This window comes from Schistocerca nitens, chromosome 5 (assembly GCF_023898315.1).
Source record: "Schistocerca nitens isolate TAMUIC-IGC-003100 chromosome 5, iqSchNite1.1, whole genome shotgun sequence".
Lineage (NCBI taxonomy): Eukaryota > Metazoa > Arthropoda > Insecta > Orthoptera > Acrididae > Schistocerca > Schistocerca nitens.
Window position 1 is genome coordinate 207,018,646 of NC_064618.1, and position 26,696 is coordinate 207,045,341.

Sequence of the window (26,696 nt, forward strand, 5' to 3'; positions counted from 1 at the left end):
GCCGCCTATCTTGAGAAGCGTCAACACCGGCCGCTGCAATCGACACACGCCAAACAAACACGACGCGCCATATTTGTTTTCAGGCGCGTTTTATTAGCCTGATGGCCTTGTCGCGCCAATCGTATAAAAATGGCGGGGACACCAACCACGTGAGCACGAGATGCCAGTGGAATTTTTCCCCCGACGGAATTGTCTACCGACAGGAAGTATCCATTACGTCAGCAAGGTTAAAAGCTATCAACTTCCGACTGCTATCAGACACGCAGTTTCTGTTTACCATCCACAAAGACTGTGAGAGAAACTGTTGCATTCGAGGAAAACAGTGTATGACGATGGTGAGTTACAAACGCCATACTATTTCCGTGATGGCTTTCTAAACGATAAGTAGTCCTAATAGAAGTCACAAGACTGCAGTTTCTGTTAAAGCTAGCACAGCCCACTGTTCCATTTTTATATCTTCCTCTGCACCCTAAGAAGTTCTTTAGTGAATACAGCGAGGATCACACGCTGCTCATGAACAGAGGATTCAGATATTAATTTATTCTACATCTAATATCAAACGGTAAAAATAATACATAACATCGTTGCTGCATTTGAAACGTCAATCACTAACAGTAGCTTTGAATGTAGAAATGTATACAGATGCAAAAGATCTATAAATCTGTCACTCTCCAGTGCAATATATATTCAGAAGATGTCGATCCCTGGCACCTATGAAAGTCTGTAGACGTTATACAACTGTAAAACACACAAAATGGGATCAATGTACAAATGTTCGCTCTTAAGTACACTACTGGCCATTAAAATTGGTACACCACGAAGATGACGTGCTACAGACGCGAAATTTAACCGACAGGAAGAAGATGCTGTGATATGCAAATGATTAGCTTTCCAGAGCATTCACACAGGGTTGGCGCCGGTGGCGACACCTACAACGTGCTGACATGAGGAAAGTTTCCAACCGATTTGTCATACACAAGCAGCAGTTGACTGGCGTTGCCTGCTGAAACGTTGTTGTGATGCCTCGTGTAAGGAGGAGAAATGCGTACCATCAGGTTTCCGACTTTGATAAAGGTCGGATTGTAGCCTATCGCGATTGCGGTTTATCGTATCGCGACTTTGCTGCTCGCGTTGGTCGAGATCCAATGGCTGTTAGCAGAATATGGAATCGGTGGGTTCAGGAGGGTAATACGGAACGCCGTGCTGGATCCCAACGGCATCGTATCACTAGCAGTCGAGATGACAGGCATCTTATCCGCATGGCTGTAACGGATCGTGCAGCCACGTCTCGATCCCTGAGTCAACAGATGGGGACGTTTGCAAGACAACAACCATCTGCACGAACAGTTCGACGACGTTTGCAACAGCATGGACTATCAGCTCGGAGACCATGGCTGCGGTTACCCTTGACGTTGCGTCACAGACAGGAGCGCCTGCGATGGTGTACTCAACGACGAACCTGGGTGCACGAATGGCAAAACAACATTTTTTCGGATTAATCCTGGTTCTTTTCACAGCATCATGATGGTCGCATCCGTGTTTGGCGACATCGCGGTGAACGCACATTGGAAGCGTGTATTCGTCATCGCCATACTGGCTTATCACCCGGCGTCATGGTATGGGGTGTCTTTGGCTACACGTCTCGGTCACCTCTTGTTCGCATTGACGGCACTTTGAGCAGTGGACGTTACATTTAAGATGTGTTACGACCCGTGGCTCTACCCTTCATTCGATCCTTGCGAAACCCTACATTTCAGCAGGATAATGCATGACCGCATGTTGCAGGTCCTGTACGTGCCTTTCTGGATACAGAAAATGTTAGATTGCTGCCTTGGTCCAGCACATTCTCCAGATCTCTCAACAACTGAAAACATCTGGTCAATGGTGGCCGAGCAACTGGCTCGTCACAATACGCCAGTCACTACTCTTGAACTGTGGTATCGTGTTGAAGCTGCATGGGCAGCTGTACCTGAACACGCCATCCAAGCTCTGTTTGACTCAATGCCCAGGAGTATCAAGGCTGTTATTAAGGCCACAGGTGGTTGTTCTGGGTACTGTTTTCTCAGGATCTATGCACCCAAATTGCGTGAAAATGTAATCACATGTCAGTTCTAGTATAATATATTTGTCCAATGAATACCCGTTTATCATCTGCATTTCTTCTTGGTGTAGCAATTTTAATGGCCAGTAGTGTACATCCGCCGCTAGAGCTCCAGAGAGAGGATGCTTGCACCTCATTAGCAGCGTCGTAATCGTTCGTGGTAGCGCCTTCGTGCTGCGGTGGCGGCTGTAGGAAATGCGGTGGCGCACGTATTTGTAAGTGCGGCTGACTGGACAGCGGTCGATATCGCACCCCTCCCCGCCCAACCTGGAAGGTACTGGGACAGGCCTGTGCCTTGGAGAGAGATATGAGGCTGGTTGCTTGGCTGCGGGTAGAGCAGACCAACCTGCGTCCTGACACTGCCTCTTGCGAGCGCCAGGGAAACTGCCCCTGAAAACCAGTCGCAGAACGCATCCGACGGCACAGGTGGGAGCATGGAGGCTGCTGGAGGGGGTGGCGGGTACTAGCCGGTTTTGACGGCGTCAATGCGACCTTCGCGTTGGCGGCAACGGCGTCGCGGGGGTGTGCGGGCATTTTCCACACCGGACGTTTGCCACAATTTTACCTGCTCCGAAGGGTTGGGTCCCTTGTCTCCCCCTCCTCCTCCTCCTCACCGGCATTTAATAACTCCACTTTAGTGGCACTGTCATCAGTAACATTGCCGTCGCTGTCGCGCAGTAAAGGCACTTAGTGAGCCTTTCCGCTCGTTTACTTTACGTAGGACCAGAATCCCTTTGGATTTTCCGTCACATTTCTAGAGAGAGTTTCGTTGTGGAAACTATTAAATGCATCTCGCATTGAAATCTGCACCAAATTTCGAGCCTCAGTAAAACTTTGCCAGTCTTGGAGATTTTGCGTTCGTTTAAATTATACTTGCCTTTTTCAGTGCTCCTGCAGCAGCTTTCTGTCGTGTTTTGTGTACCACAGTCGATCAGTTCCGTCTCTTATTACTTTATTTGGTATGAATCTCTCGACTGCTGTTGATACTACTTCTTTGAACGTAAGCCACATATGGTGTTCACTTACATAGTTTGGAAGGATTGGTCTCTTAGAAAGACGTCAAACGAATTTTTAGCTGATTTTATAAATAGATATATTTCGCGTTTAGTTTTCGTGAATTTCTTTGTTACGGAATTCAGCCTCGCTACGATTGTAGTCCCTGTATCCGTCGTGATGCTCGGGATTATTTGTGGCTAAGAGATCAAGTGTGTTTTCATAACGATTTACAATTTGAATAGCCTCGTGAACTAATTGTTCAAAACATTTTCAAAAAATCATTTAGAACAATTACAGAAGTTGTTTTCTATCTACAACAGGGTCTGAAAATGTATTTTTCTCAACATACGGAAGGTAGTTTGAAGTCACTGCCAACTATAATTATATGAGCAGGGTACCTATTTGTGATGAGAGTCAAATTTTCTTTGTACTGTTCAGCATCTGTTTCATCTGAAACCCGGGGTCGGTAAAAGGAACCAGTTATTAATTTATTCCGGTTGTCGAATATAACATCCACCCATACTAAGTCTCAGGAAATATCTGCTTCAATGTCGCTTGTGACCTTGAACACACATTACATTATTTTTTCCATAAGTTGTGCTTCTTGTTTCTGTTGTAGTGCAGACCATTACAATTACTGCTATTCCCTCCAAAATCTAGGATGCTTTCTCTGTGATCCCGTAAATACCAGAGCTAAACAATGTACGAGGTGCATTCAAGTTCTAAGGCTTCCCATTTTTTTTCTAATTAACTACTCACCCGAAATCGATGAAACTTGCATTACTTCTCGACGTAATTGCCCTGCAGACGTACACATTTTCCACAACGCTGACGCCATGATTCCATGGCAGGGGCGAAGGCTTCTTTAGGAGTCTGTTTTGACCACTGGAAAATCGCTGAGGCAATAGCAGCACGGCTGGTGAATGTGCGGCCATGGAGAGTGTCTTTCATTGTTGGAAAAAGCCAAAAGTTACTAGGAGACAGGTCAGGTGAGTAGGGAGCATGAGGAATCACTTCAAAATTGTTATCACGAAGAACCTGTTGCGTAACGTTAGCTCGATGTGCGGGTGCGTTGTCTTGGTGAAACAGCACACGCGCAGCCCTTCCCAGACGTTTTTGTTGCAGTGCAGGAAGGAATTTGTTCTTCAAAACATTTTCGTAGAATGCACCTGTTACCGTAGTGCCCTTTGGAACGCAATGGGTAAGGATTCCGCCCTCGCTGTCCCAGAACATGGACACCATCATTTTTTCGGCACTGGCGGTTACCCGAAATTTTTTTGGTGGCAGTGAATCTGTGTACTTCCATTGAGCTGACTGGCGCTTTGTTTCTGGATTGAAAAATGGCATCCACGTCTCATCCATTGTCACAACCGTCGAAAATAAAGTCCCATTCATGCTGTCGTTGCGCGTCAACATTGCTTGGCAACATGCCACACGGGCAGCCATGTGGTCGTCTGTCAGCATTCGTGGCACCCACCTGGATGACACTTTTCGCATTTTCAGCTCGTCATGCAGGATTGTGTGCACAGAACCCACAGAAATGCCAACTCTGGAGGCGAGCTGTTCAACAGTCATTCGGCGATCCCCCAAAACAATTCTCTCCACTTTCTCAATCATGTCGTCTGACCGGCTTGTGCGAGCCCGAGGTTGTTTCGGTTTGTTCTCACACGATGTTCTGCCTTCATTAAACTGTCGCACCCACGAACGCACTTTCGACACATCCATAACTCCATCACCACATGTCTCCTTCAATTGTCGATGAATTTCAATTGGTTTCACACCACGCAAATTCAGAAAACGAATGATTGCACGCTGTTCAAGTAAGGAAAACGTCGCCATTTTAAGTATTTAAAACAGTTCTCATTCTCGCCGCTGGCGGTAAAGTTCCATCTGCCGTACGGTGCTGCCATCTCTGGGACGTATTGACAGTGAACGCGGCCTCATTTTAAAACAATGCGCATGTTTCTATCTCTTTCCAGTCAGGAGAAAAAAAATCGGAGGCCTTAGAACTTGAATGCACCTCGTAGAACAACAACGTACGTTACAAGCATAGCATTCTGTATTACTTCATTTCTTTATTTTAACATTTTAAAATTATACATCGACTTTAGGTGATATGTGAGTCATAGATTTTCCTATCTCTATTTAGTGAACGTATTTTCAGTCATGTTTTGAACATTGTCCCGCTTCACTTCATTAATTAATGTTTCGCCGCAAGGGATATCGGATTTTAGAGAGTAAATTAATATGAAGTATGTCGTTCTTCTTTTCAAACATTCACATACCCATTTCCTCTTTCCTTATTGTCGTTTGGGCATGCAAAAATGGTTCAAATGGCTCTGAGCACTATGGGACCTAACTGCTGAGGTCATCAGTCCCCTAGAACTTAGAACTACTTAAACCTAACTAACCTACGGACATCACACACGTCCATGCCCGAGGCAGGATTCGAACCTGTGACCGCAGCAGCAGTGCGGTTCCGGAGTGAAGCGCCTAGAACCGCTCGGTCACAGCGGCCGGCGACACGCTGTATTCCTCTGCGTTGGTGAAATTGTGCAAATTCTTTGCAAGAAAAAGGAGCTCCATCGTCAGAAACAATTGTTTGTGGCAAGCCTTCGAGAGAAAATACAGAAGCGAAAGCCTTGATAGTGCTGGCGGCATTCGTCGAATGGAATGAGACGACAAAGGGGTATTTGCTTTAGGCATAGACGATAATCTACCAACGTGTTCTCCAGAATAGGCAAGCGAAGTTTGTATGGAGGCGTTGCCATGGAATATCATAAATCAGAACGTGGCAACAGAAAAATTCCTGGCGCGGAACGGCCCGATTGTCCATCCAAGCGCGACATTTTGTCGTCACATCACACGTTCTGTTTGTTTATCTAAACCAAGCTACGTATAATGTTGGATCCCTAGCTGCTTAGTGTGAACTGCTCCCCAATGACCTTTCTGTAGAAGGCTTAACACTTGCTGTTGCAACGAGGTGAGGTCAACCCTCTTGTCTGTTCGTCAGGCTCGTGAAGAAAAATCACATCTTTAAGAAGAGATAAACTGTTGCGATGCATAAAGCATCTTCGCACTAAGGGATCGGGAATACGTTCTGAAGTCGAGGCCAACCTTTGCGAATGTAACTTTTTAGCAATCCTGGTGATTGGCCATGCGCCTTGGCTCATGCGATCCGCCGTGAATCAGTAGGAGAAAAATCCAGTGCCTGCGAATCAGACAAATCAGTATGTGAACAAGGAGCTTCCGATGCATCTGTGCCGACAGGTAAACGAGATAATGTGTCAGTGTTTGGTGTTGCGCCGTCGGGCGAAACGGAACTTCATACTCGTAATCTGAAAATAATAGCGACCAACGTTCAAGCTTCTGCGCTGTGCGGCGGAAACTTGTTTTGACGGATGAAACAATGGAGTCAAAGGCTTATGGTCCGTGAACAGGAAAAATTTTTTGCCATGTAGGTAATTATGAAATTTGGTGACACCGTATATTATAACCAGGCCTTCCTTCTCCAGCTGACTATAATTAGTCTGAGCACTGTTCGAAGTTTTGGAAGCAAATGCGATGGGGCGTTCTGTTTCGCCAGTTTTGTTGGATACAACTGCCCAATGCCATTGAATTAGCTATTCTATTTGCATACCACATGCTCTTAGTCTTCTTAATAACATTTTTAAGCACCTTACAGTACTGTTTTTAATGAGCTACTATAGCCTGATTGTGACTATTTCTAACATTTTGATATAATTCCCGCTTTGTTTTACATGATATCCTTATCCCACAGGTCAGCCACCCGGGATTCCTACTACTGCTAGTAACCCATTTAAAACGTTCTAATAGAAAGCAACTCTCAAAGAACATGACAAATGTATTAAGGAAAGCTTTATATTTATCATCTATGTTATCGGCATTATAAACATCCTGCCACTCTTCTTCCTTGACAAGGTTTAAAAAACTCTCTATTGCTGTTGATTACCTTTCCTGCATTGTTTGTAATTATATGTGACACTTTTTGGGGTACAAAAGCCTTTTAGTGTTAAAATTTGTGCATCATGGTCTGAAAGACCATTCACCCTCTTACTAACAGAATGCCCATCTACTAATAAAGAATGATTAAAAAATAGTCTACGGCTGTGTTCTGTTCCCCTGCACCCTAGTTGGAAAAAAAAAACACAATCTGCATCAGATCATATTAATTTAGGAGATCTACCAACATACTTTTTCTTACACCATCATATACAAAATTTATATTGAAGTCACCATATAACTAATTTCTGGTACCTCCTACAAAGTGAATCAAGAACCCTCTCTAGCTTGAGCAGAAATGATCTGAAGTCAGAGTTAGGGGACCTATAAAGAACAACAACAGTTACAAGTTTAGTTTCACTAAATTGAACTGCCGCTGCACAACATTCAAATTTCTGTTCAGTACAGTGTCGTGATACGTCCATGGGCTCAAATGAAATACCGTTTCTTTTATGTACGTAGCCACTCCACCACCACGTTAAGGAACTCCTTGAATAACAGCCAGCTAATCCGTGTCCTGGTAAAGGAAGCTTCTGAATTGTCAAATTATTTAAGTGGTGCTCTGATATACCAATAATTTCAGAGTCAACATATGTAAGCAGTTCATTAACTTTATCTCTAATACTTCTTATATTTTGATGAAATATGCTAATTACTTCTCTACTTGGAAACATGACATCCTCTGAAGAGGACCCCTTAATTAGAGGGACTTCCTTTAAGCAGGCATACGTTTCAGCCGATTTCAACCTAAAAAAGGTGCAGCTCTAACACCAACTACTACAGGAATTTTTCCATGAGTGATCCCAGTACCACCCACTACACTGTCACCTACAAGCTTTGCCAACCTCTTCTTCCCACACCTATTGAATCTTAACATATTTATATCCTTTCACCTTGCGTATTAATCCCCCTCTTGACCCTTTCTTTTATTTCTTGCCACTGTTCCTTTGTTCCTTTGACTTATTGATTGAAGAGCAGGAGCTAAAGATTACATCCCTGTCTTACCCCCTTTTTAATATGTGCATTTCGTTCTTGGTCTTCCACTCTTATCGTTGCCTCTTGGTTCTTGTACACACTGTATATCACCCGTCTTTTCCTATAGCTTACACTTATATTTCTCAAGATTTCGAACATCTCGCTCCATTCCACACTGTTTCTTGCTTCTGATTTTAACCGTAACGTCAGAAGTGCCTCTCTGGCGCCTTTACCTTTTCTAAAGCTAAACTGATCACAATCTAATAGATCCGTAAATTTTCCTTTCAGTTCTTTCGTATATTATTCTTCTCAACAGCAAAGATACATGAGCTTCTAAACTGATTGTGTGATAATTCTCACACTTGTCGGCTTTACACAATCTTCTGCTGATGTTGATCATCCTCCTCTCGTCTGACCAGAAATCATGAGTAGCATTGTGGCGACCCTCGCGAGACGTATCGACGAGAAACGTAATGCCTTTTCTTTTGGATCAGTCATCAGTCTCCTGACAGATGTAATGTGGTCCGCCGCGACTTCGTCCCTTGTGTCATCATTTCATCACATTTTAGCACTTACACACGGCAATCTCAGTTATCTGCCAGAGTGAAATCCCTATTTTCACCTACAGTTTTTACCCTCTACAATTCCCACTAGTACCATTTCTTGATATGTTAACTCATGTCCTATCATCCCGTCCCTTCTTCTTGTCGATGTTTTCAGCCTACACCTTTCCTCGTCAGTTCTACGGAGAATCTCTACATTTCTTATCTAATCAGTCAAATTAATTTTCAACATCCTTTTGTAACAGCACATATCAGACAGGTCCATTCCCTTCATCACTGATTTTCCCGTAGCCCATGATTCACTTCCTTACAAGACTGGGCTCCAAACGTACGTTACCAGGTATTTCTTCCTCAAAATAAGGCCTATATTCTATACCAAGTAGACTTCTTTTAGTATGGCTCAAATGGCTCTAAGCACTATGGGACTCAACTGCTGAGGTCATAAGTCCCCTAGAACTTAGAACTACTTAAACCTAACTAACCTAAGGACATCACACACATCCATGCCGGAGGCAGGATTCGAACCTGCGACCGTAACGGTCGCGCGGTTCCAGAATGTAGCGCCTAGAACCGCTCGGCCACTCCGGCCGGCCTTTTAGTATGGAACGCTCCATTTCCAAGTGCTAGTGTGCTTCGTGTATCCTCCTTGCTTCGTTCGTCGTGCCTTATTTTGCTTCTCAGGTAGCAGATTTCTTTCTCTTCGACTATTAAATCGACCCCAAATTTGATGATAAGTTTATTGATAATCTCATTTCTGATACTTCTCGTTTCTTTGATTTTTCTTCGGTTTATTCATGGTTCACATTCTGCGCTCATTGAACTGTTCAATTAACAGGTCCCTTAACTCTTCATAGCTTTCACTGAGGAATAATTTTTGGTATCCGTCTACCCTGCTCTTCAACTCCATACCGTAACTATTTATTTGTTTCGGTCATTGATTATTTAAGTCACAGGTTGAACAGTTTGGGAGAAATGCTGCATCCCTTCCTTATGGCCCTTTTAATCCGACCGCTTCTCCCTTAATATTCCAGTCTTATTATCCCTCCTTATTTCTTGTACATATTATATATTACCCATCTTTCACCATAGCTTACTGCTATTTTTCTGAAAATTTCAAACGTCTTTCACTAATTTACGTAAATGAATGCTTTTTATACGTACTACGAAAGCGTCCTGATTTTTCTTTAGGCTTGCGTCCATAATCAAACGCTACGTCAGAGCTGCCTGTATAGCTCCTTTCATATTCTGGAAACTAAATTGATCAACAAATCCAATATTCTCTTTTTCTTGCTTCTGTGTGTTATGCATGTTAACGACTACAATGGTGTGATAAACTTATGAACGAAAGTAACTTTCGTATGATGTGTCATGCCAAGTAACACAGTTCGATGAGACATGGACCACACACAGGAGAAGCTGCTGAAGTATAGTAAAGAAGGTAACTGAAAGAAATAAGCAATGAGACGAACAGGAATGACACATTAATTCAAAGTTAATAATTAAACTGAGTCACAGCGATTCATGATGGCCCTCTGGACATTACGAAGGGTGACATATGGTTGTTAACAGGGTGTCTGATCAACGCGCGCCTTTGCAACGTGTTCCCACGCTGGCTGCATGGAATTCTTGTGGAAGAGCGTTCCATTCCTCCGACAATGCTGGACGTACCCTCATATGGCGAGACGTGGGAACAGGTAATGCAGTCAGGAAGATTGTCGAACGTGATCGTTTCGTATTCTAGGTGATATGGTGTGGGGAGGCATAATGCTGCATGGAAGCACTGACTGATCTTTGAACACAGGACACTCACAGGCAATTGTGAGACAGCACTCCATCCCCATATGTCTCTTCTCCGGTGTGCACTCCACTCTGATTTCGTTTTTATGGATGGCTATGCACGACACCCTCGAATGGCTTAGGTGTAGGAGCTCCTGTATCGAGAGGATATTCGACGAATGGATTGGCCTGCCCATTTCGCCGACTTAAATTCCATCTAGCATGTGTCGGGTGTCGCATGCGTTGAGGAGTCGTTTTGCATGACGTCCACACGAAGCAACGACGATCCATCCGTTGTTAGCCGCGCTGTTGGAGAAGCGAGCTACCATAAAAATTCCCTACCAACTTCGTGAACAGCATGGGAGCTGCTTGCAGAGCATGCTTTTGCCGTCCTTGGTGATTACACAACATATCCCACCGTTTGTAATGTTCAGGGGACCATCATATTTGCAGTGACTTCAGCGCAATTATTGTCTTTGAATGAAAGCGTCAGAGCGAATTTCCTTCAGTTGCCTTCTGTACTACACTTAGGAAATGTATGGTCGCAGTTTCGTTAACCTGTGTTGCGAAATGTAGAAATGTTGGTACACGTGAGGCAATACTGACCCTGCGACTTATCATAGAAGAAAGATTAAGAAAAGGCAAACCTAAGTTTCTAGCATTTGTAGACTTAGAGAAAGCTTTTGACAATGTTGATTAGAATACTCTCCTTCAAATTGTGAAGGTGGCAGGGGTAAAATACAGAGAGCGAAAGTCTATTTAGAATTTGTACAGGAAGCAGATGGCAGTTATAAGAGTCGAGGGACATGAAAGGGAAGCAGTGGTTGGGAAGGGAGTGAGACAGGGTTGTAGCCTATCCCCGATGTTATTCAATCTGTATATTGAGCATGCAGTAAAGGAAACAAAAGAAAAATTCGGAGTAGGTATTAAAATCCATGGAGAAGAAATAAGAACTTTGAGGTTCGCCGATGTCATTGTAATTCTGTCAGAGACAGGAAAGGACTTGGAACAGCAGTTGAACGGAATGGACAGTGTCTTGAAAGGAGGCTATAAGATGAACATCAACAAAAGCAATGGTTCCGGCGGTGTTTCGATTCCTCCCTCGGGCATGGGTGTGTGTGTTTGTCGGTAGGATAATTTAGGTTAAGTAGTGTGTAAGCTTAGGGACTCATGACCTTAGCAGTTAAGTCCCATAAGATTTCACACACATTTGAACATTTTTGAACAAAATCAAAACGAGGATAATGGAACGTAGTCGAATTAAGTCGGGTGATGCTGAGGGAATTAGATTAGGAAATGAGACACTTAAAGTAGCAAAGGAGTTTTGCTATTTTGGGAGCAAAATAACTGATGATGGTCGAAGTAGAGAGGATTAAAAATGTTGACTTGAAATGGCAAGGAAAGCGTTTCTGAAGAAGAAAAATTTGTTAACATCGAGTATAGATTTAAATGTCAGGAAGTCTCTTCTGAAAGTATTTGTATGAAGTTTAGCAAAGAATGGAAGTGGAACGTGGACGATAAATAGCTTGGACACGAAGAGAATAGAAGCTTTCGAAATGTGGTGCTACAGAATAATGCTGAAGATTATATGGGTAGATCACATAAGTAATGAGGAGGTATTGAATAGAATTGGGGAGAAGAGGAGCTTGTGGCACAACTTGACTAGAAGAAGGGATCGGTTGGTAGGACATGTTCTGAGACATCGCGGGATCACCAATTTAGTATTGGAGGGCAGCGTGGAGGATAAAGATGGTAGAGGGAGACGAAGAGATGAATACACCAAGCAGATTCAGAAGGATGTAGGCTGCAGTAGGTACTGGGAGATGAAGAAGCTTGCAGAGGATAGAGTAGCATGGAGAGCTGCATCAAACCAGTCTCAGGACTGAAGACCACAACAACAACAACATGTTGCGAAAGCTACTTTCATCCCCGTGATTTGCAAGGCAGTGGAAGATGTATCAGATGTCAAGCTGATCAGGTGAGAGTTGCCATGTTTATTTGCATTTGGTGCCTCCTGGTTACCAGGCAGATGCTCTAATTCGAATCCCGGTCCGACACAAATTTCGACTTTCTCCCCATTGATTCCAGTCGATGCCCACTTACATCCATGGTCGATAACGTTTTGTGTAGTATTATATAATGTTGGATGGGTAAGACGGTATTACGTATGGTCTTACAGTCGAGATAAATTTGATGAAGTTTGTGACTCCTCGGCCGCGGAACGCATAACGGCAGTTAGTAGTGGATGCGACGGCAGAAGTGGTGGCCGCTGAAGGCAGTGTGTGTGTGTGTTGCAGAGTCGCGGCGCGGCCCCCCATGCCGCAGCAGCAGCAGCCGCAGCCGCCATGAACTCGAACGCGATCCGCGGCATCCGCCGCAAGAAGTCGTCGCTGTGCGAGGTCAAGATCGCCGTGCTGGGGGCGGCCGCCGTCGGCAAGAGCGGTGAGTACACAGAGAGAAGCCGCGTTCTCTCTCCCCGCCCCCTCCCCCCCTCCTGTAGTTCGATTCAGATGACCTGGTGACTAAGGCTTCAGCAAGCCTCGTGGTAGAGCAGGGCTTCACAACATACGTGCTCGCGGAGCAAGCTGTGAGCAGCAAGGCGCGAGCACGGAGCAGCGCGAGCAAGCTACCCCCACTACAGGACCAGAGCGGAGAGTGGGGAAAGTCACGTGGGGCACACAACAGCTGCCGCCAGACAATGTAAATCCGCGGCCACCTGCAGGGATATCACTCACGAATTAGTACTGCGACAAATGAAACAAATAAAGGAGAATGTACACATGCCACATAATTTTATTAGCTTCGCATTAATTTGTGAACTGTTACACAATAAAAGGTGTCACTGAAGTGTGGGATTCTCGGTTATCTTGTACTTTTTGCCCTTTACAATTGCGTCTATGTTCGGAGTAATTGTTCTTGTGCATTTTAGGCGCAGCGTGCAGTTTAAATTTCGATCAGACAATGCGTTTCTCAGGCGCGTCTTGTTACATTTCATTGCAGAGAACAGTTGTTCACAAACATACGTGGAACCGAACATTGATATTATTGTCGCCGCTAGTTTGTGCAAACGAGGAAATCTATCCTGAGGGAAGTGTCTGTAGAATTCCAAAATGTTTTTCTTGTTCTGAAAGTTGTCTCTGTATTCTCTGTCACACTGCAGATCAATAATTTCTTGCTGCAGCTCAGGACGAATCTCTTAAATATTCGCTGAATATGGAGAGAACAGATCAAAATCACTGTCTAGTGCTGTCAGATCTTGAAAGCGCTGATCAACTAAACTATGTGAATAACGTTCATAGTCTTTGTGACATCTTGCATGGATGATAATTTAGGAAAATGAGCTAGGTTTCCTGTTTCCAGCTGACTCACCCAAAGTGTCAATTTCATTTTAAAAGCTCGTATTCGATCTATGAAATAAGTAATTAGCAGATCTTTACCTTGTAGTAAAATGTTCAAAGCATTCAGATGGCTAGTTAAATCTGCCACGAACGCGAGATCACATTCAAACGTGCGCGCGCATTTCCCCTCCCTCCCCTCCCTCCCCTCCCTCCCCTCCCTCCCTACTCCGCGACCTTGCACCTGCTCGTGAGCATGTGCCTGAGCAGACGCGAGTACTCGCGCTCAAAACCGGCCAGTTGTTAAGCCCTGTGGTAGAGCATCATCTAGTTCACACAAGAGCATAGACGTTCTCGCGGAGCTCAGCGTCGTTTTGAGGTGTTATTTCCAAGGCGATGGAGATGTGTTTTAGGTATGTAATTATTCTACCCGTATTTTAAATCGAAACCGTGCTTTAAATGTTCTGATGATGCTGTGGTGTACGGGAAGGTGTCGTCGTTGAGTGACTGTAGGAGGATACAAGATGACTTGGACAGGATTTGTGATTGGTGTAAAGAATGGCTGCTAACTCTAAATATAGATAAATGTAAATAAATGCAGATGAATAGGAAAAATAATCCCGTAATGTTTGAATACTCCATTAGTAGTGTAGCGCTTGACACAGTCACGTCCATTAAATATTTGGGCGTAACATTGCAGAGCGATGTGAAGTGGGACAAGCATGTAATGGCAGTTGTGGGGAAGGTGGATAGTCGTCTTCGGTTCATTGGTAGAATTTTGGGAAGATATGGTTCATCTGTAAAGGAGACCGCTTATAAAACACTAATCCGACCTATTCTCGAGTACTGCTCTTGCGTATGGGATCCCTGTCAAGTCGGATTGAGGGAGGACATAGAAGCAATTCAGAGGCGGGCTGCTAGATTTGTTACTGTTAGGTTTTATCATCACGCGAGTGTTACGGAAATGCTTCAGGAACTCGGGTGGGAGTCTCTGGAGGAAAGGAGGCGTTCTTTTCGTGAATCGCTACTGAGAAATTTAGAGAACCAGCATTTGAGGCTGACTGCAGTATAATTTTACTGCCGCCAACTTATATTTCGCGGAAAGACCACAAAGATAACATAAGAGAGATTAGGGCTGGCACAGAGGCATATAGGCAGTCATTTTTCCCTCGTTCTGTTTGGGAGTGGAACAGGGAGAGAAAATGCTAGTTGTGGTACGAGGTACCCTCCGCCACGCACCGTATGGTGGATTGCGGAGTATGTATGTAAATGTAGATGTAGAAGTGGAGGACGAGAGGCCGTTGCCGTCATTGAGATGCGGGCGAGTATGTGGTGAGCTTTTCGAAATACCTTCGTAATTGGGCGTTAGGTGGGAGACTCACTTTGCAGGCATTTTTAGAGGTATTAGTAGATATTCCCTAAATCTGAGAATAGTGTGACACTTGTGGAAGATTTCTTTATGCCTGTACTAAGAGTGTTTCTCAGGGCGTCGCGGAATCATTGTTCATCATTAGTTAACAAAGTACAGGGTAGAGAGATTATTAGCTGCAAAAGGCGTTTGTGGCAGTGCCACTATGTCGGTCTGCGCATGAAATTAATTAGTTGCCCATGACTCATTAATCCTACTGACTCTGCTGTATGTTATTGAACGATTCCTCTAACCATGCAAAAATGGCTCTGAGCACTACGGGGCTTAGCAGCTGAGGTAATCAGTCCCCGAGAACTTAGAACTACTTAAACCTAACTAACCTAAGGACATCACACACATCCATGCCCGAGGATTCGAACCTGCGTCCGTAGTCTAGCCGTGCACATTAATCGAAATAGAAATGCTCTAGGTCCGATCCTACTTGCAGGGTTGGATAGCAATACTGTGACCGTCTGTCGAGCCCCGAGCTGCGAAACTGGTGAGGAAGGCAACGCAGAATCTGTTATTTACGCTGGTCACGCAAAGGAATTTATAAACTGAGGAACAGTGGTAAAAACCGCTTACATTTTTAATAACTTTCAATGCACAATCTGTGGTGACAAGAGCGTGCATAAATCAGTGGAGCATGGGAGAAATCACGGGAACAACTGCGCCAGGGTTTTGCTACGCACGGAGAATCTGCTTCCGAAGTGCCAGCGGTTTGCTGGTGCGACGCAAGCTGAGGCTCACCGTTCGTGGAGACGCCTGCATGACACGTCTTCTCTTTAACATTCTCCGTCTGAAAGAACCTTCTTCTTCGTCAACGAAAACATTTAACCGTCGTTCTTCATTTGTATGATGTCTGTGACTGACATTATCTTTTTCTTCATCAGCCACCATTAATGTGTGGATAATACTGAGAAATAAAGTCATGTACTAGCTGTTCCTAGCCACGTTTTCCTGTGACTCAGTCTGGTACTATGGAAAAGAAAGAAATTAGAAAGTACACGTTTCTGGTACGTACAGCAACTGGATATACGTCCTAATGACCTCCTCCTTCCCTGTCTCTGTCCGTCTGCTCCTCCCCCCCACCTCTCCCCATCACCTTCTCCGTCTCCTCTTGCCCTTTCTCTCCATCTCCTCCTTTCCACTTTATATGCCCATTTCCTCCAACCCTCTGAACCTCACCTATTCGTCACTTCCTCTTGTTTATTGTTGCCGCAAATTCAAAATCTGTAGCAGAATTCTAATAAACGGCGATAATAAAACTTTCTTGTTTGCTAACAACGTTTCTTTATTATGTTTTACAATTTACATGCACACACGCATACGCGCACTTACTCACACAATATATATATATATATATATATATATATATATATATATATATATATATAGGGTGTTACAAAAAGGTACGGCCAAACTTTCAGGAAACATTACTCACACATAAATAAAGAAAAGATGTTATGTGGACATGTGTCCGGAAACACTTAATTTCCATGTTAGAGCTCATTTTAGTTTCGACAGTATGTACTGTACTTCCTCGATTCACCGCCAGTTGGCCCAATTGAAGGAAGGTAATGTTGACTTCGGTGCTTGTGCTGACAAGCGACTCATTGCTCTACAGTACTAGCATCAAGCACATCAGTACGTAGCATCAACAGGTTAGTGTTCATCACGAACGTGGTTTTTCAGTCAGTGCAATGTTTACAAATTCGGAATTGGCAGATGACCATTTGATGTATGGATTAGCACGGGGCAATAGCCGTGGCGCGGTACGTTTGTATCGAGACAGAGTTCTAGAAAACGAAGGTGTCCCGACAGGAAGACGTTCGAAGCAATTGATCGGCGTCTTAGGGAGCACGGAACATTCCAGCCTATGACTCGCGACTGGGGAAGACCTAGAACGACGAGGACACCTGCAATGGGCGAGGCAATTCTTCGTGCAGTTGACGATAACCCTAATGTCAGCGTCAGAGAAGTTGCTGCTGTACAAGGTAATGTTGACCACGTCACTGTATGGAGAGTGCTACGGGAGAACCAGTTGTTTCCGTACCATGTACAGCGTGTGCAGGCACTATCAGCAGCTGATTGGCCTCCACGGGTACACTTCTGCGAATGGTTCATCCAACAATGTGTCAATCCTCATTTCAGTGCAAATGTTCTCTTTACGGATGAGGCTTCATTCCAACGTGATCAAATTGTAAATTTTCACAATCAACATGTGTGGGCTGACGAGAATCCGCACGCAATTGTGCAATCATGTCATCAACACAGATTTTCTATGAACGTTTGGGCAGGCATTGTTGGTGATGTCTTGATTGGGTCCCATGTTCTTCCACCTACGCTCAATGGAGCACGTTATCATGATTTCATACGGGATACTCTACCTGTGCTGCTAGAACATGTGCCTTTACAAATACGACACAACATGTGATTCATGCACGATGGAGCTCCTGCACATTTCAGTCGAAGTGTTCGTACGCTTCTCAACAACAGATTCGGTGACCGATGGATTGGTAGAGGCGGACCAATTCCATGGCCTCCACGCTCTCCTGGCCTCAACCCTCTTGACTTTCATTTATGGGGGCATTTGAAAGCTCTTGTCTACGCAACCCTGGTACCAAATGTAGAGACTCTTCGTGCTCGTATTGTGGACGGCTGTGATACAATACGCCATTCTCCAGGGCTGCATCAGCGCATCAGAGATTCCATGCTACGGAGGGCGGATGCATGTATCCTCGCTAACGGAGGACATTTTGAACATTTCCTGTAACAAAGTGTTTGAAGTCACGCTGGTACGTTCTGTTGCTGTGTGTTTCCATTCCATGATTAATGTGATTTGAAGAGAAGTAATAAAATGAGCTCTAACATTGAAAGTAAGCGTTTCCGGACACATGTCCACATAACATATTTTCTTTCTTTGTGTGGGAGGAATGTTTCCTGAAAGTTTGGCTGTACCTTTTTGTAACACCCTGTATTTAAGAACCTTCAACATCGCAGCGCGTCAGCAATCGTTGGTTAATATATTAAAAAACAAAAACCCTCCTCGATTGCGAAAAAAGCACCTAGTGTTAAGTGTTAACCCAGGTTTCGGCGTAGAAACTACACCTTCTTCGGAACAACAATAAAACCCGCAAGTGCCTAAGAAGACCTTTGTCAATGATTAAAAGAACATCATAGCTATACATTTATAAACGAGAAAGAAAAGGAAAATACAAACAGTACATATGTAAAAAGTCAAAACCACTACTTAACTTAATGGTGTACGCTTCACCTCACACCGGCCTATGTTCGATGGACCAAGACCCGCCATAAACTGCAGGTACAAACGGTCGCTCACTTACAAGCCTGACCCGCTATGTATGCACATTCGCAAGACAAGGGAGGTTACTTGAATGCGCTTGCACATACAAAGACGAGAAAGTTTAAATGGGTTGGGGCTAAATAGCCCATATATTCCCAACCTTGGATCAACGTATATCAAAAAATGAAATGGATAGAACAAGAGACGAGCTAAATAGGAGATGAAACCTAAATATAACCGCACACGGTTGCTTATGCTAGTAAAGAAAAAAACGTGAGGTGTTCAACGGGCTAAAATCACCTTAGCCCGTTGAACACCTCAGGTTTTTTCCCTGTATCTTTATTACCACGACGTCTTTAGATTACGTCCCTTCAGCCGCCCCCCCCCCCCTCCCCAGGCTAACTACTGGCTTTACGTATAGTTTTTAAGAGTTCCTCCTGTTGTCATAGGTAGCTTCATGTATAAGGTAGCTTCATATATGCGACACTCATCGGTGATGAGAACGTGATGCCAATCCTGAGCGGTCCATTCGGCATGTTGTTGGGCCCATTTGTACCGCGCTGCATGTTGTCGTGGTTGCAAAGATGGACCTCGCCTTGGACGTCAAGAGTGAAGTTGCGCATCATGCAGCCTATTGCGCACAGTCTGAGTCGTAACACGACGTCCAGTGGCTGCACGAAAAGCATTGTGCAACTTGGTAGCGTTGCTGTCAGGGTTCCTCCGAGCCATAATCCGTAGGTAACGGTCATCCACTGCAGAGTGGGCGGCCTGAACGAGGCATGTCATCGACAGTTCCTGTCTCTCTGTATCTCCTCCATGTCCGAACAACATCGCTTTGGTTCACTCTGAGACGCCTGGACATTTCCCTTGTTGTGAGTAACAATGCGAACGCGATCGAACCGAGGTATTGACCGTCTAGGCAGGGCTAAACTACAGACAACAAGAGCTGTGTACCTCATTCCTGTTGGAGTGACTGGAATTGATCGGCTGTCAAGAAACTGATTGGCCAGGTTTATTAATGTAGAAATTAATAGAACTGCATCATTGGAAACCGATGGTTTTCATTTTAATAAGCCTTGTGGCCTTTAATTCGGTGGTCCCCTATCGCAAATCGACACCCTTACGTATTTAATATTCTAACAGGAGCAATATTTGTAGAATCAGTTACGCGAATTCAGTTCCACATGTTTATGCAAACCACAAAATCTGGTTATTTTTTCCCAAAAATTTTTTCTGTAAATTTTTGCCATTATCCGTGGGATCACATTTGCTTGAGGGCTTCTCCCCTAGATCGTTAGATTATGTGAGACCTTCGTTATGACAAGGCCAAAGATAGAAACTGTTACAAGCTATTTGATCAGGTAACAAAGTTCGTTGCTACAAAAAACAGTTTATATCACTAAAAAAATAATGGATGGTTTGGATACCGTTGCTCTAACAAAAATGCAATCACATTAATTGTCCTTGATTCTTCGCTGTCTAGGGCGGTGACCCATTGTAACTGTCATAATAAAAAATAAAACAATTCTACAAATGTATCTGCAAGTTGTATAGAAACAGTTCGCCTGCGCAGCTATTAAAAACAAAGATCCTAGACATTCGGACTGTCTGCATTGTGTTCTTGTGCTTAACAGGACATGTGCCACAAACGGCTTGATTCTACTCGCCCCCATATCAAAGACCCCACAGATTCTCAGAAATGACCACCCAGTGCAGATAGGATTCCGCGAGCAGCAAGGTCAACTGAACTTGCTCTCCAGGGTGGCTGTAAAGAATGCACCCCAAGTATTGTCTCAGCAAATCAGACAACAGAGATAATTAGTGTACTTCCCAACGATTACGATTAACGTTTAAAATACATAAATAATTGCTTAAGACAGAGACGAAACTGACTCACACAAGAAAGCGGTAATTTAATATAAGAAGATACAGAAAAGTAATCGGAAAAATTGGTAACACAGGCCATGGGTACCTTATGGCTGGCTTGCCTCCCAGAATGAGCCACCTGTCCATGATTCACTCTCAGCAAAACTCATATAGCACCTGTAGTGTTTGATTTCTTAATTTAATTCTTTCAGCTTCGCTAGATTTAATTTCATTACATTCAACCGTCCCGGTTTTGCTATCGTTGATATTCATCCTATAATCTCTTTTCAAGGCAGTATCCATTCCATTTCACTGATGTTCAAAGTTCTTTGCTGTCTCTTCGACAACACCTTTAAGTTTTCCTTTGTTTTCTCTCAACTTCCCAAAATTCTTCTTGGTATGCTTTGCTTCTTGCTCAATCAAACTGAATATCATAGGGCGTAGGCTACATCCCGATACTTCTCTCTTCTCAATTCTGCTTATCTTTCATGTCATTCTAACTACTAAAATTGAAGTTTGAGTTCTAAACATGTTATAGATAACCCTTCTGTTCTTGTATTTCTTCCCTGATAACTTCAGAATACTAAAGAGTGACTCTGTAAATATGGATTTGACTTTTCTCAATCTGTCTTCTAAGATAAACTGTAGATCAATCCCACCTCACGTCTCACTTCGTTTTTCCTGAACCCAGTGGTATCCCAGATATGCAGAAGTATTTTTGTGAAGGTAGGAAATGAGTTTGTGGCGGAAGTAAAACCGTTATGGTAGGTCGTGAGTCGTGTTTGGAGAGCGCATTCTGTGCCGGCAAGGTAACTCAGCGTGTTCGGTCAGGGGACTGTCCGCCCACTATAATGATAACAATAATAATAATAATGAAAAGAAAATTGCTTGAAGTTTCCGACAGTGAACTTGAAGAGGTCTTACGCAACACCAGCATAGGCCCAGCGACGAACAAACACGTAGATAGAACGAAAAAAAAGTCGGCAAAGCACGTGCCCTCGTAAGGCGAAGGTCTCAGGTTCAAGTATCGGCTTGGCACGCGGTTTTAATGCTTCTCTTTTCTCCAAAGTTTTCTTCAATTTTCATATAAGACTCGTCTAATTTTCAGTTATGCATGCTTTTATATCTTTGGATTTCTTTTGTAGCAGTTCCTCCTTTGACAATTTACACCTTCTGTTATCACATTTTTTAGACGTCTGTATTCTCTTTTGGCTGTTTTACGTGCTGAAATTTTATATTTTATTCTTTCGCGAATTAAATTTAATATCTGTTATATTTACCAAGAGTTCCAATTTGCTCTTGCTTTTTTATCTAGCTGTTCTTTTGCAGCCTTCATTATTTTATGTCTCAAAGACACCTGTTTCGCTTTAGTTGTATTTCTTTTGCCTCTTTCTGTCAGTCGTCACCTAATGCGCCCTTTCTCTCTTGTTTCATGTCATCCAGCTTCCACTCTCTTAATTTCTAAACTTTCTGCAATTTATCCACTTTTACTCAGCAGTTAAAAACAAATAAATTATAGTCAGAGTCCACATCTGTTCCATGAAATATTGTGCAGTTTAAAATCTGGCTATGTGCAGCATTCTACAAGGTGTTTTCCCCTACTCCATGTTCTACAACTATTTCCATCTCTTACTTTCCCTATATTGAATTCCAGTCACACAGGCGTTAGTAGATATGCACGTTTGTTGTATAGTGGTGAGTCTTGGCGTTGTGCTTCTCTTGACTGTTGACTACGATAATGTGTTCAGTTTGCTGTTAATAATAGTTTACCCACATTCTTCTTTTGTTGTTAATTATTACACCTGCTCCTTTATTGCCTACTTTGTGATCTTATATATACAGTCCTGTATTCACCTGACTGGAAATAATGTTTTTTTTCTGTCATCGTACTTCACTGTGTCTCACAATATGTGTTCATTTCTTTTTTCGACTTATCAAATCCATGTCTTGTTGAAAGGTGACTGCATTCCGTTTTTCGGCGCTACCTAACTGTACATCCCACACGCAGTCTGTCTGACTCCGGAGGATAGTCCGTTCTCTGCCTATATAGCCTCTCTGATAGTGGCTTTTCGCGAACTACTTCTTCTAGCCAAACGTGACGACAGCAGGCTGCCCGTTCACGACGAGGTTAAGCTGCGTACACATATTTGCTAGACGTAACTAGCTTACAAAAGAAATGGCTCTGAGCACTATGGGACTTAACAGCTGCGATCATCAGTCCCCTAGAACTTAGAACTACTTAAACCTAACTAATCTAAGGACATCACACACATCCATGCCCGAGGCAGGATTCGAACCTGCGACCGTAGCAGTCGCGCGGTTCCGGACTGCGCACCTAGAACCGCGAGACCACCGCGGCCGGCGACTAGCTTACAGCACAAGTGACAATGAACTACGTCGACTTCTAAATAAAGCGAAAGCTCCAACTGGAAGTCAAAGTAAACTTCCTCCCCTCCACCTCACCCTCTCTCTCGCTCTCTGCTGCTTTAGCTCCAGGACACTTAACACCGATGGTATCTTGTATTCCATTATTCTAGTTTGTTCTATCAGGTCTTGACAGAGCATTGTTCGTTATAAAACGTCTGTCTGTTAGTCAGTTCCCTCCAGCCACTTCACCGAGCCAGGTAGTGCCGTGGTTAAGAAGTGGACTCCCACTCCGGAAGAAAGTGGACCAAAATCCTGTTCGGCCATTGAGATTTAGGTTTTTTGTGACTTTACTAAATAGCATAATGCAAATATCGAAATGGTACTTCTGAAATAGAGGGCCAGTTCCCAGTCCGAGGTTGTGAATCGTGCCCCGTACCCTTTTTGTCGACAGTCCATCTTGCTTCCAATCTACGTTACCCCGAGCTTTACTGTAACGGTTCATCTGACGAAAATAAAAGCTATAAAGTTTGAGTTAATTCCCCTGATATTAAATTCCCATTATTGTGTTAAACAAGAAATTGAGTGAACTCACTCGTATATCATTGTAGACGACTTTTAACAGTACGATAGTAAAGTCTGTTATTACTTATCGTCACTAACATTTACAATAGCGAGCGACTGACCAATCAGTAAAGGTGGTTATAAATCGGCGATAGAAACCTTATTTACATGTTTTAATCGTTATTCGATGGCTAAGTTCTCAAATGTCAGACTAAAAAAATGGTTCAAACGGCTCTGAGCACTATGGGACTTAACTTCTAAGGTCATTAGTCCCCTAGAACTTAGAACTACTTAAACCTAACTAACCTAAGGACATCACACACATCCATGCCCGAGGCAGGATTCGAACCTGCGACCGTAGCGGTTGCGCGGCTCCAGACTGCAGCGCCTTTAACCGCTTGGTCACCCCGGCCGGCAAATGTCGGACAATGAATCGAGAAGTTACAGATTCAGTCCTAAATTTTTTTCAACAACTTACTGTTTTTCAGTTGTAGTAATGAGTTAGCTCGTGAAAAATGCTGAATTGCAGCGTGTTTCGGAGTGAACGGTTAGCCAGAGGTCGCCATACGTCCTCTAGCCTAGCTCGGAGAAAGTACGGACACAAACTGTCTGGTATTCGTCCGTCCACAAAGCGGTCCTCTCAGGAGTATTGATACGTATAAACTAATGGCTATCATGCCCGAAGAACTGTGGAGTGAATGGGGAGAAATAGCTGTTTGACACGTCACAGCCATAACATTTTTACAGCATTTACAACATATCATCGTCAGTCGACTATTTTTGTATGTGTAGTGTCCGTGAGACAAATTCTTATCTTACCGTAAGTATATTACCTAAGGTTTGTACAATATTTCCACGTTGCTGTTTCTATGCTAACATTAACTAGAACACACATTTAACCTTTAGCAATTAACTTTTCACATAGTATTAGTAATATTCTGCAAATGCTACCAATTTCTTGCACAAATATGTATAGTTGTAAAAAGAAAAAAAAATGTATAACTGAAGATCTTCGTTTTCGTCGGCAATATAGAAAAAAATACTTTGAAATAGTTTAAATTACCGAACACCTTGCTCTCTCATTTACAGCCGTACTACAGAAGACACTATATTGGAGTCTATCCAACACAATTAACATTTCACACATTCCACGATGACAACTGCAGGTGTTCTTTCAGCTAGATAGGCTACTTAGTACCCGTTAATTGTACCTCGCCGTCTTTCAAGAGCACGAAAATAAACTTTTACCACATAGCGAACGACGTTTTGAAAGCAAGCATTTACGCTCCTCTACTAGCCATGCCTCACAGTGTTTCTTTGCCCATAGGCCATTTAGCACCGCTCCCGAATCAACACACCGTGCTCCGAGTTACGGCTATTAATCCTAATCTGCTATTGCCCAGTGTACAGAAGTGTTGCGATCGGCGCACGCTGTTGCAGCCTCACTGGGAATTATGCACTGGAATGCAGCAAGCGGCGGGCCCTCAGTCAGACCGGCCGCTAATTATAGGCTGATGAATGGCCGCGCGGCGAGTCTCGCTTTCTCAATGGTCAGATGTCGTGGAAATAAACTCTGACGAGTACGCGGCCGGCAGACGGGCCCTCACCGGCTCGGCCCACGTCTTCCCCGCGGGACACGTCCGCAGCTCGTGGATTACGAGCTAGCGTTGCTGCCTCTGGAGCACAGGGTCCCGGGTTCGATTACCGGCCGGGTTGGGAATTTTTCTACCTTGCGACTGGGTGTTTGTGTTGTCCTTATCATTTCACCATCATCATCATTTGCAAGAGTGACTAGATTGGTTTGTGAAATTTGGGACTTTGTACTGGTGCTGATGACCGCGCAGTTGATCGCACCACAAACCATCATCATCATCCCCGAGGGACACTTTGCGAACTCCCACCTACCGTGCCCTCTAATGGACTGTTCTTTCAACCCTTCGCCCTTCACGAAAGAGGGTAAGCTGACAACGGTCGATGCATCATGCCACTCTTCCTCCACAAGTATATAATGCGAACTGTTAAAAACATAAAATATTTAAAAGTTTCAAAATCATTAAAATGATTTCATAGTGATGGCCTTCTGAAAGAAATACTGAGTACTGAAGCACTTGTACTGAAACTCGAAGGACCGACACTGGGGGTGGATAACTGTATAATTATGGAGAAGACAGGCTTAGTCCTCCTGATGACGTATGGTATTAAAAATAAATAGAGCAGGTGGGTTGGTATTTGCGAATATCTGTAATATGGAAGCTTTGGTAGCAAGTATAACCACAACTACAGTTCCGGCTAATTAGGACTTAAATTGGAAATTTGTGGTGAGGTCGTATGGGATCAAACTGCTCAGGTCATCGGTCCCTAAGCTTACGCACAAGGTAATCAAACTGAAACTAACTTACGTTAAGGACAACACACACACCCATGCCCTAGGGAGGACTCGAAACTCCGACGGCGGGAGCCGGGCGGACCGTGACAAGACGCCTCAGACAGCGCGGCTACGCCGCGCGGCAATTAGGACTTAATGGACCGCGTATCTAAAGTTCCCTGTTGCGCGAAAAGGCGTCTACTCCGAAGAAAAAAGGAAATCCGTGAAATGTAGGTGCAGTTATAATCGAATCGCCAATGCTCTGTACTTGCAGCAATGATGAATATAAAAATTAGCTTGATATAATTACATCATTTAGTTAAATTTGGAAAATGTTATAAGTTTAGGTAATTAATTAAAGAAAATTAACGGTCGCCAGCTCACTACGTGAGCAAAATTACTGTCATTATAATCACTGTCTGTTAATGGTGAAGAATTACGTAAGAATGGTTGGTTTTGTTGGAGGGCGAAAACAGCACAAAATTGGTAAATATATCTGTAGCGTATCTGTCTTTCCTCCTAGGGATGTCAGTTCTGCATAATCATGGTGACCCTTGATGAAATGATCCACGTGCAAATAGTGACACAGTAAGATAGCTTTCTCTGATGGATCAATAGAAACAGTGCTCTAGAAAAATAATTCATCCACGTTAGTATTGCGTCGTAATACCGTTGTCTGCCGTTGTTAAGATTCGTTTGTACTTGTAACGGTTCATGTACCAGTCCCCGTGTTCAGAAATTATATCTGCTGGCATTGGTGAGGGCTGTCGTGACCGTAGGCATGCACTATGCGCTGCCAACCCATGCTTGGCCACCTCCGACGGAATGGCTCAGACAGCGCGTGTAGTGTAAGCCCGGCCCAGTGTCGCTGGGTTACACTCCACCGGGGCTGGTCGACACGTCAATGGCTCATGTATCGCGACGCAGGGTGAACTCGCCGAGCAACTAACTAGCCCACGGACCCAACGTCACACATCATCTCAAGATGGGGTCATCATTAATGTTGTGATTCAAATGGCTCTTAGTACTATGGGACTTAACATCTTAGGTCAT

General features: G+C 43.8%; 1 protein-coding gene across 1 annotated transcript in view; it reads left to right on the forward strand.

Moving 5' to 3' along the window:
• Window positions 1–26,696, forward strand: part of LOC126259231 (ras-related and estrogen-regulated growth inhibitor) — a 348,539-nt gene that overhangs the window by 124,660 nt on the left and 197,183 nt on the right. Inside the window, exon 2 of the mRNA XM_049955847.1 lies at window positions 12,732–12,876. Coding sequence (XP_049811804.1) covers window positions 12,780–12,876 — 97 coding nt within the window. The 5' untranslated portion in view covers window positions 12,732–12,779. The remainder of the gene's footprint in view (window positions 1–12,731; window positions 12,877–26,696) is intronic.